We start from the raw sequence: 13,743 nt of genomic DNA, 5'->3' as shown, positions 1-13,743 counted from the left end.
CAGCAATTTGATTTCTATCATAAAAAATATCATCAATATTAAATATCAATTTTTTTATCATGTAGTGAATTAGTCTTTATAATTTGTTGTATCCAAAAGAAAAAAATCTTTGGAGTTTGTAAGCAAATTTAATCATTTGTCTGTATAAGAAATTTTAATAAAGCATAATAATATTTTTTATGATAAGGGGTAAATTATTACAAATTGTAAAGAATGATGACCAAATTGTTACACATTTTTTTTAAAGTATAAAACTTAAATTATTATTAATAGAAGTTCATAACTAAATTGTTACTGAAATTTCAAGAAAAAAATGTTTGGTTCAAACATTAAAAAAAAATACCATTCTACATGGGCAAAGCCACATAGGGGTCAAAAGGGGCACGTGCCCCCCAATTGATTCTTCTTTTTTATTTTTAATATAAATTATAAAGTATATATATTAAGTGTAGAGGTGTCCATGGGGTGGGGCGGGACCAAGGATGTCATTCCCCGTCTCCATCCCCGCTCCTCATTTCATTCCCCATCCCAGTGAAAATTCCCACGAAGATTAGGTCGATTCCCTGTAATTTTTCCTCAGTAGTTATTTAAAAAAAAAAAAAAAATCAATTGATTTAAATCACTAATGTGAATAAATTTTAAATACACAATTAACTTTATCACTAAATAGTTCATTATGGTTAATTTTACCTGACAATTTGAATTTAGAAATAAATTACTCAAATTTTGGCATAAAAAAAATTAATAAACTTTTTTTTAGTAGAAAGAAATAAATATAAATCAAATTATTCACGTATATAATTTAAATGTAAATATTCAATTTAAACATATGCATTATCTTGACTAATAAACAATCAAACTTGAAATTTAAATGTAATGTTTATATAATAATAATAATAATAACATAACATTAAATAATTATATTGCATACATAAATAAAGACTATCGAGGGGAGGGACGGGGAATTAGCTCACGGGGAATTTTTTCCTCACTCCCTCCCCGTTCCCCCCGAGGCCCCATCCCCACGGGACAATTGAACATTTCTATTTCTATGTAGTGTTATCTGGTTGGCGAAGGACAGGGGTTTGACTCCTATTGCTTGCTTCATTTTATTTTAGATTTCGTATGACTTTTTACTCCAATTTTTAATTTTTAATGGACTTTTAAAACCCGACTCATGTAAAGAATAATAAAGAAAAGTTGATCATAGAATATGACATTTTGAATATAATAATGTGTCTTCTTTAATAAATAGTCAAATAACTTTTTTTTACCAACAAGACTAGTCGATTTATAAACTTTTTTTTTCTTCTTTTCGAAATTCACTTTTCAATCTCAAGAACATTCGATTAAAAATGTATCATTCATTTTTTTCACATAATTTTATATTCACATTACAGTTTGTATATTTTTATTTGTTTTCATGTTATCTTTACATTCGCATTTACTCGTATAGGTTTTTAAAATTAATTTGAGGATTATTTGCTATTACTCGTTTGGATATACGAACACGACAAGTAAGTTTTAAAATTTTCTTAGACTTAAGTTTTTATGCCTTTAAATCTATATAATAGAATGTAATATTCTTATTATTATAATACTTTTATAGAGTTAATTCAAAGAAGAAAAATGTTTTAGATTCTAATCAATCTAAAAAAACTAATCATGGTCTAAGAACCAAAATTTATGATTATAATTATAATATTCGAGATCAAGTTCGTATAGCATCTTTACTAAAAAGTCATTGTCAATCTCGAAATCATGCTTCTCCCTTTAAGAATTTTGGAATAAAATCGAGACGATTTAATACAGCTTGGTTAAGTGAATATTCTAATTAGTTACAATATGACATTTCAAAGGATGCTATATTTTATTTATATTGCTAAATATTCAAACTAGAAAAGTAAGTGAAAAGTCATGATCGATTTCAAAACATGAAAACTCGTAGAGAGCAATTATAATATAATAAATTAGTTACTCAATAAATATATCTTTTTTACCGTCATTTATAGTTTTTTTTTGTTATATTTGTACATACAGTGTCCTTATATAAAATTCCTTGCTCTGCCACTGCTATCCTAAATTATTGTTAAATTAAGTATTTAACCATTTTTTTTCTCCAAAAACATGTTGGTAAAGAAAATTTCACCGTGGAACTAAAGAAATAAAACAGTGAAACTAAAATACAATCAATGTAACCAACACCTTACACCCCACTATCCTAGCTTTCAAAAAAAAAAAAATCATAATGAGATTTAAAATAAACCTCTCTTTTCGTTAAGATAAAATAACATTAAATTTAAATCATATTATAAAGTTTAGTTTTTTTTAAAAAAAAAAAAAAGAAAGAAAAGAAAAGAAATTCACATCCATGCACATACCATACTCTAGTTAAAAATATTTAATTTTACTATATATTAAAATTTAAAGTCCACTTAAATAATACTAAATTTTAAAGTTAAATTTTATTCATAGACACTTAACATCTCACCCATCAAAATTTAAATCCTCTACTTACTAAAAATAATAATTAATAATAATAACAATTTGAACATTATCCAATTGACAAACAAGTGTCTTAGAAACTACAAAGTTTGGTTCGAATTTTTACTCCCAATTCTACTAAAATAATAATAATAATAATAATTCATTGACCACGTGACAAGAATAGATTCTTTTCCAATTTCAAGTTAAAATAACCCCACAAGTTACTTTCTTTTATTTTACTTTCAAATAATGCATCATTATTACCTTAAGAAGAAGAAGAAGAAGAAGAAAAAGGATAAAAGTTCGAGCGTATTTAATTTTTAAAATGTAGTCCATTTCAAATAGATAAAATTAGCTGCTCTTTTCTGTCTTTCTCTGTGAGTCAAAAGTTTATGTACGTTTCTGTCTCCATTGTGGGAGTTCTTTCTAGAAAATATCTCTATTTTGACCACTTTCTAAGAGCAAAACTAATCAGCTTTGAGGCTTCAAAAACCATCATGAAATTTTTTTATAGTCATGATCTTCTAGAACACTGCAAAATCTTACCTTTTGAACTTACACTGCTAGATCAAGTGCCCGACCAGGCGTCGCGGTTGAATCCGATATTTGTCTTTCTCTTCATCAGTAAACAGATGCCATCTTTTGATATGCATCTTTCCATCACCGGAAGCATTGAGAATATAATCTTGTTTTGACCATATGAATAAATTCCAAAGCAATAACAGATTTTCCAACGGCTTTTACAAATCATAAGAGATGGGTTCTATATAAGTTTTCCTCCTTCCCATTTTTCTATTAATATGTTTTATTAGGATGTCTATTAATATTTTTCATCTATGACTGTACGAAGGAATGTGATCACAGTTTTGATGTTTTAAGAAAACTTACGTGTCATCTACATGTGCCTGAGAATCATCAACCCAAAACCAACGCCCAGAAAAGTAGCAATTGCGATACCGAAAATGCCAGCAAGAATACTAGGAACCACCAAAGATCTCCAACCCTTGGCAGTTGCCATTCCACATGCTGTTGTTGGGCCCCCAATATTGGCATTTGAAGCCAGAAGCAACAGCTTTAAATCAATACTGAACAGCTTTCCAAAACTTAGAATTACAGCAAGATGGACTGTAACTTGAACTAGAGCAAACATGAAAATACTTGGTGCATTGTTGATGACATACCATACACTCCCACTAGCACCCACAACAGCAAAGAATACCTGTTCAAGTCAGATCAAATAAACAAGCCAATTGAACTTTCAGGTGCTTTTCAGTTAACTTTAAATCTCATGTCATGCTCTTGTTTTACCCAGATCTAAAAGTTACAGAATAAACCATAGCACGTAGATTTTTTTTCAACTACTTTCCTGTTCTCAAATTTTCTCTTTCATTAGCGTAAACAAAATAACGAAGTGTTATTGGAAGCCAAAGTTGCAAGATCATGTTCATGACATGCCACAAGGAGACAAACTTGGTCCCAATCCCAATATGCATTTTTTTCACTAAGTTATTATGGCAGACCATGATGTATTTTCTTTGTTTACTTTTGGTCCCAACATGTACTTTTTTCACCTAAGTCAAACTGTCAAAGCAACATGCCTCCCCCACCTTTCAGTATCCAAAGGAGATGAATAAAGGTGAACTAAATCCATAGGCCAGGCAGACATATGCTTATAACTTTTGGCAGGAAAATTGAATTGGTCTCTACACTATTATTGCAAATTCTCTGTTGTGGTTATCAACAAGCAGGAATAGAAAATGATGCACAAGCTTCCGTAAGAGATACAACTAAAACTACATACCTGCATAAGAATGAAGGCAATTGTATCAGCTGCAGGTGCTAAATAATTGAACTGTTTTGGGAGAATGGTAGCTAGAATGACTACAACTGCAGTTACCCCAGGAAGATTGCCACCTCGAATTTTACATATATTAGTAATCCATGTAACAAACTTGCATATTGCAAATGATGTAACAACAGCCGTAGCAGTCTGCAACACAGGGGGCTTCGTGCCAAGATCAAAGTCCTTGTCAGTTGAAGCAGCTGGTAAAATTTACAGGTTCTAATCAGAATTGTTGGTAGAAAATCAGGAATTGTACTATGCTATTTTCTCCAAAAACTTGTAATCTTGAAAGGATATAAACAGCATGGGTTATACATGGTTAGTGGTGCAACTGCAAGATAGCTGATTATCTATTTTTATGGCACACATGGATGCAAGAATCCTGAAAATGATTCGGATGAAACTGAAGCTAGAAGGAACCATGTACCGTCAGTTGATGTCAGAGGCTCAGGAGGTGTTCTGGAAGCCAGTGCAAAGAGAGCCACAAAGTATAAAGCACAGATGACATTGTCAGCAGCCATTCCTGCTGCTAAAACTGATGGAGAAACACCAAGAGCCTCTGAAATTGCAACATAATTAACAGCTACATAGGACAACCGGGAAGAAAGGCCAAAGAAGAGAGAAGTAGAGTCACATCAACTAGATACTTCAGATCAGAAATATCAAATTGAGAAAATTGGATACTACATGAGTAGGATGTATATGCTTCTTAATTTTGGTAGAAAAATTCAGTTCCTACATGCAAAATAAGAGGCATATCTAATGTTGGCTAGGTAAAAACAAAAATTATTGCTGTACTGTAGCCGCAAATTCCAGTTACTAAATATATAAACATATGATGATTAAAGATAATGAACCAACAAATGTGCCCCATAGACAATTGTGGTCATGCTATATCAATATTCAATCGGAATAGCTGAGTTCATATATTCGTTTATTTGACATCCTTAAAATACTTCGTAGTATATTCCAACATGGTATATCTAGATAGTAATGGAAGAGGGGAAATTACAGCCACTTTTTCATTGCATTAATGCACAATGTGGATAGCTATATTTTATTCAAATTAATTTCCTGAAAGCTGCAAGAGCGATTGTAATTTCATCAATAAGTATCAAGGGAATGCATTTCACTTGGATTAAATATCTTCTAGTTCCAATTAGGCTCTAAAAGCCCTTGCTTCCCTTTTCCAATGCCACTAGGAAAATATTAAAAAAAAAAAAAAAAATCTAACTGAGAAAGAAATAGCAATGTAGAAGTGGTCCCCAAACGTTTCTGTAGTGATGTAAAGGGCAGAGAGGTTGGATTTAAAATAAGAATCTTTGCCATTAATGGGAGGCTACTTGCCATATGATGCTGACGGGTTTTGATATCATTCAATGAAAAGAAGTTGTTCCAAGTTAATTTCATCTAATCTCGTTCGAATCATAAAGAAAGGCCTCACTTGAGACACAAATACAGAAGTAACAGAGACAAAACTTTCTGACAACTTACATCCACCAATATAACTACCCATGAGAGCAGCAGCTATTTTCCAATTGTCTGGACCAAGTGATCTCATAGGCACCATGAGAAATGCTACTACAGTTCCTATAATAGTCGCAACTGCCATCCAAAGAAAAGAAAGTAGTCAAAAGGAAGATTACAATTTTAAAACAATATAGTGACTTCACCTGTACTCACAATTCTAAAAATCAGGATGTCAAACGGTTATTTTAATTGTAAAAAGCCTATTATTTTATGTCAGTTCTCTTCAGTTTTTAGCTTTCTACTCACGTATGAAATATCTGACCCTAAATTTCAATTCTAAAAATCAGGATGTCAAACTGTTATTTTTATTGTCATAGACCTATTAATTATGTTAGTTCTCTCCCGTTTTTAGCTTTCTGCTCATGTATGAAATATCTGACCCTAGACTTTAATTTTTTTTCAAAATTTATTTATTTACTTTTACACTCCTATTTGGCTTTAAAGAAATTTCCAATTTCAAATTTCTCAAATTTTATGCTAATTTGAAGTTGCAATGGACTTTCAAATATGAATATACATACATACACGCGTGCACACACACATACATGATACATACATAAGAAAAAAGAGAGCAAGTTGATTAGTAAACAAAAGAAAAGAATCTAGAGAAATTCACTTACAATAGTGTGTGAAATTTCTGCACCTTTAACATTTTCAGTTACAGTTACAGGTTCTTTATTCTTTTATTTTAAAAAGAAAATAGGCATTGACTGTTAAAAATAATTATTCATTATTTGCCTTAATCATTTATAAGTTAGCATAAGATGTAACTGTTGAAAGAATTAAGAAATAATAGATGTAAATTCACACCAATTTGGAAACATGGACCTCTAAAACATTGTCAAAATGAGCCTAGCTCAATTGGTATAAAATCCCACATATGGGGGAAAAAAAAATCCCTCTAAATCGTTAATGTCTCCAAAAAGATCAAATAAATTCTACAGAAAGTAGGTTGAATTATCAAGTCGATGCTGCCATTAAACATAACTATATCAAGAAACTGAAGACAAATAAATTACCTGACCCAAGCAGGAAAACTCCAAGTAATGACCCAGTCGATCTGATTATATTACGAATGTCTGCTCGAAATAGTAGCAATGGAACAGATAATGGTAGCAGAAATTCCATGACAATCGAATAAGGCATGGCTTCATAAGGGATTATGCCAAAGTTACTGGCTGCCAAGCCAACCAAAGTGCTAACCAAAGCAGCACTCACTGTGCTACCAATCTTGGTCTTCTCAGACCTTTAAACCCACATTCACAGAGTTTCCCCTTATTAGCTCACAAACAAAATCTTTGGTAGTCATTAAATAGGCAATAACAACAAGAGTATGCAAAGAGTAAGCCTAACAAACTTTCTTCAATTTTCTTGGTCATTTGAGAGATTTACGTTGTGTTAAACAAGCAGACAGTCTCAGAAAAATAAAAAAGATCATTTCCATATTCAGTTAATCAGAATGCTTACTTCTAACAGTATAATTTAAGAATAAAGCGAAACTTCTTATCCATTCATGATTCCATTTCAATTTCCACTAGTCTCTGACTCCAGCAAAACAAACACAATCCAACACCAGAAAATGCATTCAATGCGCTCTAAAATTTCCGTAGCTTTCATTAGCAATAAATACGAGTCACAATTGATATCCATTTTTAACGAAGTAAATTAAGATTCGAGAGAAAGTACCAGAGGCCCAATGTGCCAATAGCAAACAAAGCAGTCCATGTACCCCAAGAATCATCTGGCGCAATAATTGGATGCCTCAGCTGCGACCTGACCTTCACATTCCGAGTCGAGTTGCGGTATCTCGAGGAAGACGAAGATGAGAGAAGCTGAGTGTCACCGTTTACTCTCCGAAATGAGGATTTGGAAACTGAAGCGGGAGCGGGAGCAGGAAGGCGGCCATGGAGAAGAGGGAGAAGCGAGTAATGGCAAAATGAAGGGATTTGCAGCAAGGGAGAATGAGGCGCGAACATGGCTGGGTTCGTTATCGTCAAGGACGCCATTAATGGTGAAGTGATCACAGAAATTTCTCAGCTATCGGTTTATTTTTCCTTTTTTTTTTTAAGATGAACTTTCCATTTTTGACGGATAAATGGTAATGGAAGCATCCGAGCTTTAGCGGATAATAAGAAAAAATCATTACATCAATTAATTGACAATATTTTTTTAAAAAAAAATTAACTAAAATTAAAATTTAAAAGTTAGACTCTTAGTCAAATTTTAAAAGAAAAATAAATTTTTAAAAAGCATTTTTTAGTTTTCAAAACTTTGACGTAATTTTTTAAAATATCGATAAAAAGTAAGTAGTAAGCCAAAAAATTTAGAGGTGTAAATCGTATTTATAGATTTAATTTTCAAAATCTACGTATTAAAAATCAAATAGTTACCAAACAAAACATAAACTCTTGAAATTAGATCAATTTAACTCTTTTTTAGAAGGATATACACAGAGAAACCAACACAATCAAGTAGTTTGATCTCGAATGTGAAAACTCTCCTCATTCACCAATCAACCAAGCCATTAACCACAACATACGTGAGATCAATGCATCTCCAGTCATCAAGAGCTCAAGATGGGGATCTAAACCTTGAATGGTGCACCCAAGTGTCCCATGCTCATTCTCTGTCAAATCGTATAAGTGTTAATCTTCCGAAAATTATCAAAGACGGCTCCCACAACAAAGTTGTTAACAATGGATAGTTTATGCATTGGTTAACATTACTTTAAAATAAGAACTATTTTTTTTTTTAGTAAGATGAGAAATTGAAATTCTAACCTTTAGAGAAAGAGACCATATTAATTAGTGTTGTGTAAACCCATTTAAACAACCAGAGAACTATTGATTTAACCTTGAGAGTAATGTTTCCAAGATAAAAATTCAAAAATGAAAAATTGAAAAACCTTATTAGTGAAATGTTTAGAAATAAACTTCAATCACGATACTCCATTCATTCATCACATCACATTGATGAAATCATTGCAATGTAATTATCTCTTAGTAACCAGTTGCATGTACATGTCCTTGATAACTTCTAGATATGAATTCAAATATTTTTGCAATTTCTCTTTCATTGTGGTGGTCACGTGACACCACCCGAGTTCGATTCCCCACTTTGTTGTCTAAAAATAGAAAGAAAAAGAAAGGAGAGACGCATATCCAGAATATCAGGCCATAGACGATCAGGCTATGTATATCAGCATCATATTTAAACTTTAACACTATGCATCAGATTTTCCTATAGAAGTTTAGTGACAATAGAAAGAGATCTGGGTAAATACAAGCTACCAATCTCAGTTTTCTTCAACATCGGGATGTCTTGAGAGATGACTTATCATATTGTCTTGCTTCTGTTTTTTCACACTAGAGCTCTCCCCACCTCCTTCCAAAGCTCTCAATTTATTCTTTATGGCAGCAATCTTATCGCTGCGAGTCATCTGTCTGTAATTGCTGCCACCGAGTCTCGATTTGCTTGACTCGCCTGCTGCTCTTGAAGTATCATTTGTTGTGTTGGTTATGAACCTTTCACTAGCGAGGCGGACGACCAATGGACGACCGCAAGCTAATTTTCCATGCATCTTCTCTTTAGCCAATTTAGCTTCCTGCATACTCACTTTACAAGCAAAAATAAGGAATGGCTTGACAGAGGTTATTATATTAAGGGTAAACCTAGCAACTTACCTCCTTGGAGCTGTATTCAATGAAGGCAAATCCTCGTGGCTCTCCACGCTTTGGCCCACGAGTGTGCCACAAGAAATCCTCAGATATTATCTTCCCATAAGGAGAAAACAGTTTAATGAGAGCCGCTCTGAAACAAGTTGATTCAAACTTCAATATGGAAGAGGGAAAACTTGAAGACAAATACATTGCATATGCTGGGACAGTATTTTTCCTTACTCCGTAATTCTGAGGTCAAGATTACCAATATAAAGTTTGCTTTCACACTTCTCATCAACAAAACCATTTGAATCCTGAGGGAGTAATTCCATAAAATTGAAAGTAGTGTTATATCTTCACAGCTACAAGATGGGGCAAAATATATACAGAAGCTCACTTAAATACCACCACATCAGAAGCAAAAAAGTTCTCAATTTTTTAGGCTTTAGACAAAAGAATATACTCGAGAAATCCAGAATCGGTGTTGACCCATTAAATTAAACTGATATTTGAACCTTATACTTAATATTAATAGATAATTCACAAGTGGAAACAAAATATGACTAGATTAGACTAGGCTCAAGAAATGAACATATAGCTAAAAGGTTCTTATCAATATATTACCGTTATGTGTATGGTTGTAGTATAGAATGATGTGAGTGTCTTGGGTTGGATGCTGATGGAGCAACCCACAAAATTTAGTGGACAAAGAATCAAAAACTAAGAAAGCAGAATCAAATACCTACCAGAAAACTGTCCTTAGGATGGTTTCAGCAAAATGCTTTAAAGCAATGATAAGTTTCACTAACATTCTCCACCTGAGTTAATTCTTTTTCCCTTAAATTTTTTATTTTTTATTTTTTATTTTTTATTTTAATTTTTGGTGGCAGGGGGTGGTTCTAGGAGCATAGAAGAAGGCACTCCGGGTTCAAAAAGGAGAGAAACTAGTGTTAATGACATGAACTCCAAAAAGATGCAACAAAAGTAGCATTCTCCCAAAAATATGTAAAATCCTCATATTCAAAATGTTCTCTTTAGTCTTTCATGCTATTCAACCTCCTGTCAAAGCCCAGAATGAAATTTATCCCCAAAGCTCTCGTAAATAAGATCCAGTCAAACTGTCGGATACAGTTGGCCAACCTGATTCGACCCACATGTGGCTACAAGCTCCCTCTTGGCTTCCCACTAAGGAAGTTAAAGAAGTTTGTAAGATGAAGACACCCTGTCTAATCTACATTCTCCATTTGGAATCAAGATTTGTCATCTCAATTGGTATCTAGTAAAAACCTATGGAAGTGCATATTCAGTAACAATCCAAGGGAGCCCCCATTTTAATATTTCAGACAAAATATTAGTCATCACCTTGAGCAAGGGCTAGTCTAGTTGTCAGACATATTAGGTCTAGCGTCCTCTACAACCAGAACAATGCTCTTTTCAGAATGAAGCAGGTATTAATTTCATTAATGCTTACCTTATCTTTGATGATGTTCCGAGACTTTAGATTCAAAGGCATACCCCGATGCCCAGGACTTTGCCACACCAGGAGAAACTACTCTCAAATATCTTCCTCCAAGTTTTACCCAAGTCTGATACTTTCTTCAAAGGAGATAAAATTCCAATTCTAGCACTCGGGTAAGAATCTTTCCCCACAGTCAAGTTATTGGAAAAAGTTGAAAAATAATTCAAGATCTATCCCCTTAGTCGGTGAGTAAAATTTAAATTCCTCTCATCAAAATTGAATACCTCAGATTCTCCTTCCTTCTAACTAAAATAACAGCCATAACTTTGAGGGAAGTGACCACCCAAAAATTTCATCTCCCTGCCTCAGCCATTTCTGTCTGCATCTCTATCTCCAAAATCCTTCCTCCTTTATTGTCAAACCAAGAAGATTGTTTTTCAGGTTGAATCTTGATTTATGATCTCCTATGAAGCACAGATACAGATTCTTTGCCTCACATAAAGTATCTTCATCTAAAAGAAAATAAATAAATAAATAACGTATCAGACACGTGATTGCCTAGCGTCAGATACTTCATGTGAGGCAAAGAATCAGTATCAGACACGTACCGGATACCAATACTGCCAGATACTTCCCAGATACGTATCTGACACGCGATTTGACGTATCTATTTCTACGCGTATATTTTTAAAGAAAAAATACAAGCAACAACTTATCTAATCTTTCCTAATCTAAAACTAGGCAATCTATTTAAAAAGTTTACTACTCGAGTCCAAAACTAAAAATAAATAAATAACAAACCATACCTTAGATTAGAATCATCTAATCTTCATCTTCACATTTGAGTTCCCACAAAATCCCATCAAAATACAAACCATTTGGATATCTTCAACAATTCAATGAAAAAAATTTTCGTTTATTTTCATACTTTTCTCTCTAATCTTCTTCTTTTTCTCTGCAATATGAGTCACTTTTCTATTGCATTTTATTAACTATTGTACTTCAACATCTTAGATGTTGCTTTTTTTGTATTGTATTTCAGTGTTTGTATTCTATTTTGTGTTATTGTTATTAACTTGTATGCTAAATTTATCTATATCCTAGATTTTTTTTTTAAAGAAAATGAAAATCTATCTTCAACGTATCAATATCTTCGTTTTTTAGAAATATGTATATTAAAAAAATGGCGCATCCTTAGATGTATCCGTATCGTCTGTGTCTGTGCTTCATAGATGATCTCCTATCCAATTTTTCACTTTCCTCCAGAGAATCCAGGGACACTAGTTTATCTTTTAGCTCTTTTATTTTGACAAACACATTAGCAGATATCCATCTGTTCCAACACTCAACTTCTTCTTGATGGTTTTCAACTTTAGCATGAAGAAGTGACCTGGCCAGCCATTGAACACCAAAGTTTTCCACCAATCTCCAATAAAGGGAAAGGTTACTAAATATAATAATAATAAATAAGGAGAAGAAAAGAGTGGTGGTTCAAACAACATGTAGGTTATAGAAAACAGGGTAAGACCCCAAATATAATTAAGAGATTTTATTAGAATGAGCAAGTAAATGCATAAAAACGAAAATGATCAGGAATATACCATAACCATAAGATAGCAAATTTGTAAGTTCAGTTCCACAAGGTATGAGAATCTTTCTGGATGTCGTGCATATCTGCATAAGTAGGTACATATTAAATAACAACTTAAGTAGGATTTCTTATTTGGAGACATCCAAAATGAAACAAAAAATACTAAATTATTAAACCAACAACAGTTATAATACAAAGCACCAAACAAATATTCTAGAAATAAGTTAAAAGAACCCAAGCATTGATAAGAAAAATTGAGAGCAAACATTTAATCTTATCTAGGTCACATCAAGTTGCATCATAACTACAATTTCAAAACTATCAAGAAGCTAACTAACCCTTCGTACCGTCTAAACCCCTAGGCTCTTCCTCCATCTCAATTACTTTTCAAAGTATACATTCTTGTCCAACAATATTCAAAGGTCACGTTCATTCAATATGCTTCGCCCCTGCCGGGAAAGATTCTAATAGTGAATGAATAAGCAACCTTCTTTGATAAAAAAAACAGCACTTATCACAAAAAGTTAGTGATCCTAACAAATCAAAGGCAAAAAATAAACTACAATTAAACGAAAAGCAAACCCATTTCAAGAACTGTGCGATGATTAAACCACCATAACTTTCGACACAAGAACTCAAGATCAAAACCGATTCCTGATACGAAAGAATGAATGCTAAATATCTTGACCACAATACAATAAGTATAACATGAAAAGGGATCGCTGAAAACCCTAGAGAGTGGAGATTAGAGAAAGAGGATAAATGGAATTCTGGGATAATTGTGTATTGTGAAGAAGACAACGCTTACAGATCAAAGCTTAGAAGGCAACTTCGGAAGTTGAGATTACGATTTGTATGAAGAAGAAGAAGAAGAGGGTTGCCGAGTTCAGTAGCGACACTCGTAGGGCATCGTAATTTTGACCTCCACTCCAACTCCAAGTTCCACGACTAAATTTTTCAAAAGAAAATCTTTTGCCGGTTTGGTAACTATCTAACTCTCCTAACTATTTAGGTTTTTATTTTTGTTTTTTAAAATTAAGCATATTTTATTCTTATCAAAATTTGGCTTTATTTTTTGAAATCTACTTTTATTTAATTCTCAAAATTTAACTTTATTTTTTAAACCACTAGTAAAAGTAGATAACAAAAAAAAAAAAATTTGAAGAGAAAAGTA

The 13,743-nt window shown here is 32.8% G+C and overlaps 2 protein-coding genes across 8 annotated transcripts; both read right to left on the bottom strand.

The window, feature by feature from the left end:
• Window positions 1-3,159: 3,159 nt before the first annotated feature.
• On the bottom strand, window positions 3,160-7,964 carry LOC120092593 (uncharacterized membrane protein YjcL). The gene is made up of 6 exons (XM_039050729.1): window positions 7,547-7,964; window positions 6,880-7,106; window positions 5,825-5,935; window positions 4,758-4,913; window positions 4,289-4,530; window positions 3,160-3,706 (listed from the first exon to the last, which is right to left on the bottom strand). Exons 1-6 carry the CDS (start codon window positions 7,864-7,866, stop codon window positions 3,383-3,385), a joined length of 1,380 nt encoding a protein of 459 aa, XP_038906657.1. The 5' UTR covers window positions 7,867-7,964; the 3' UTR covers window positions 3,160-3,382.
• A 937-nt stretch (window positions 7,965-8,901) lies between these two features.
• Window positions 8,902-13,542, bottom strand: LOC120067715 (probable RNA-binding protein 18). 7 transcript variants are annotated; one of them, XM_039019271.1, is made up of 7 exons: window positions 13,378-13,542; window positions 13,152-13,223; window positions 12,908-13,018; window positions 12,580-12,652; window positions 9,760-9,833; window positions 9,544-9,670; window positions 8,902-9,464 (listed from the first exon to the last, which is right to left on the bottom strand). In XM_039019271.1, the coding sequence occupies exons 4-7, from the start codon at window positions 12,586-12,588 to the stop codon at window positions 9,156-9,158; spliced, it is 519 nt and encodes a 172-aa protein (XP_038875199.1). In that variant the 5' UTR covers window positions 12,589-12,652; window positions 12,908-13,018; window positions 13,152-13,223; window positions 13,378-13,542; the 3' UTR covers window positions 8,902-9,155. The 7 variants fall into 7 exon arrangements, with proteins under 7 accessions (XP_038875199.1, XP_038875196.1, XP_038875198.1 ...); XM_039019268.1 differs by having other exon boundaries at window positions 12,917-13,018; XM_039019270.1 differs by lacking the exon at window positions 13,152-13,223 and having other exon boundaries at window positions 12,908-13,033.
• Window positions 13,543-13,743: the final 201 nt, after the last annotated feature.

The sequence above is a fragment of the Benincasa hispida genome, chromosome 12 (genome assembly GCF_009727055.1).
Source record: "Benincasa hispida cultivar B227 chromosome 12, ASM972705v1, whole genome shotgun sequence".
In the NCBI taxonomy this organism is placed as follows: domain Eukaryota; kingdom Viridiplantae; phylum Streptophyta; class Magnoliopsida; order Cucurbitales; family Cucurbitaceae; genus Benincasa; species Benincasa hispida.
The sequence above is the reverse complement of the archived record's forward strand: the minus strand, read 5'-3'. Positions and strand labels throughout refer to the sequence as shown.

What these genes read in the sequence shown, in the direction of transcription:
- LOC120067715 (XM_039019271.1), bottom strand. An exon ending in CTTGACCTCAGAATTACGGA is followed by an intron (nt 9,671 to 9,759) that starts GTAAGGAAAAAT and finishes AACTTGTTTCAG; the next exon opens with AGCGGCTCTCATTAAACTGT. An exon ending in TTGAATACAGCTCCAAGGAG is followed by an intron (nt 9,465 to 9,543) that starts GTAAGTTGCTAG and finishes GTGAGTATGCAG; the next exon opens with GAAGCTAAATTGGCTAAAGA.
- LOC120092593 (XM_039050729.1), bottom strand. Translation starts at nt 7,866, where the DNA reads ATGGCGTCCTTGACGATAACGAACCCAGCCATGTTCGCGCCTCATTCT. An exon ending in AGTTTTCCTGCTTGGGTCAG is followed by an intron (nt 5,936 to 6,879) that starts GTAATTTATTTG and finishes TTTGGATGGCAG; the next exon opens with TTGCGACTATTATAGGAACT. An exon ending in GCCTCTGACATCAACTGACG is followed by an intron (nt 4,531 to 4,757) that starts GTACATGGTTCC and finishes AAATTTTACCAG; the next exon opens with CTGCTTCAACTGACAAGGAC.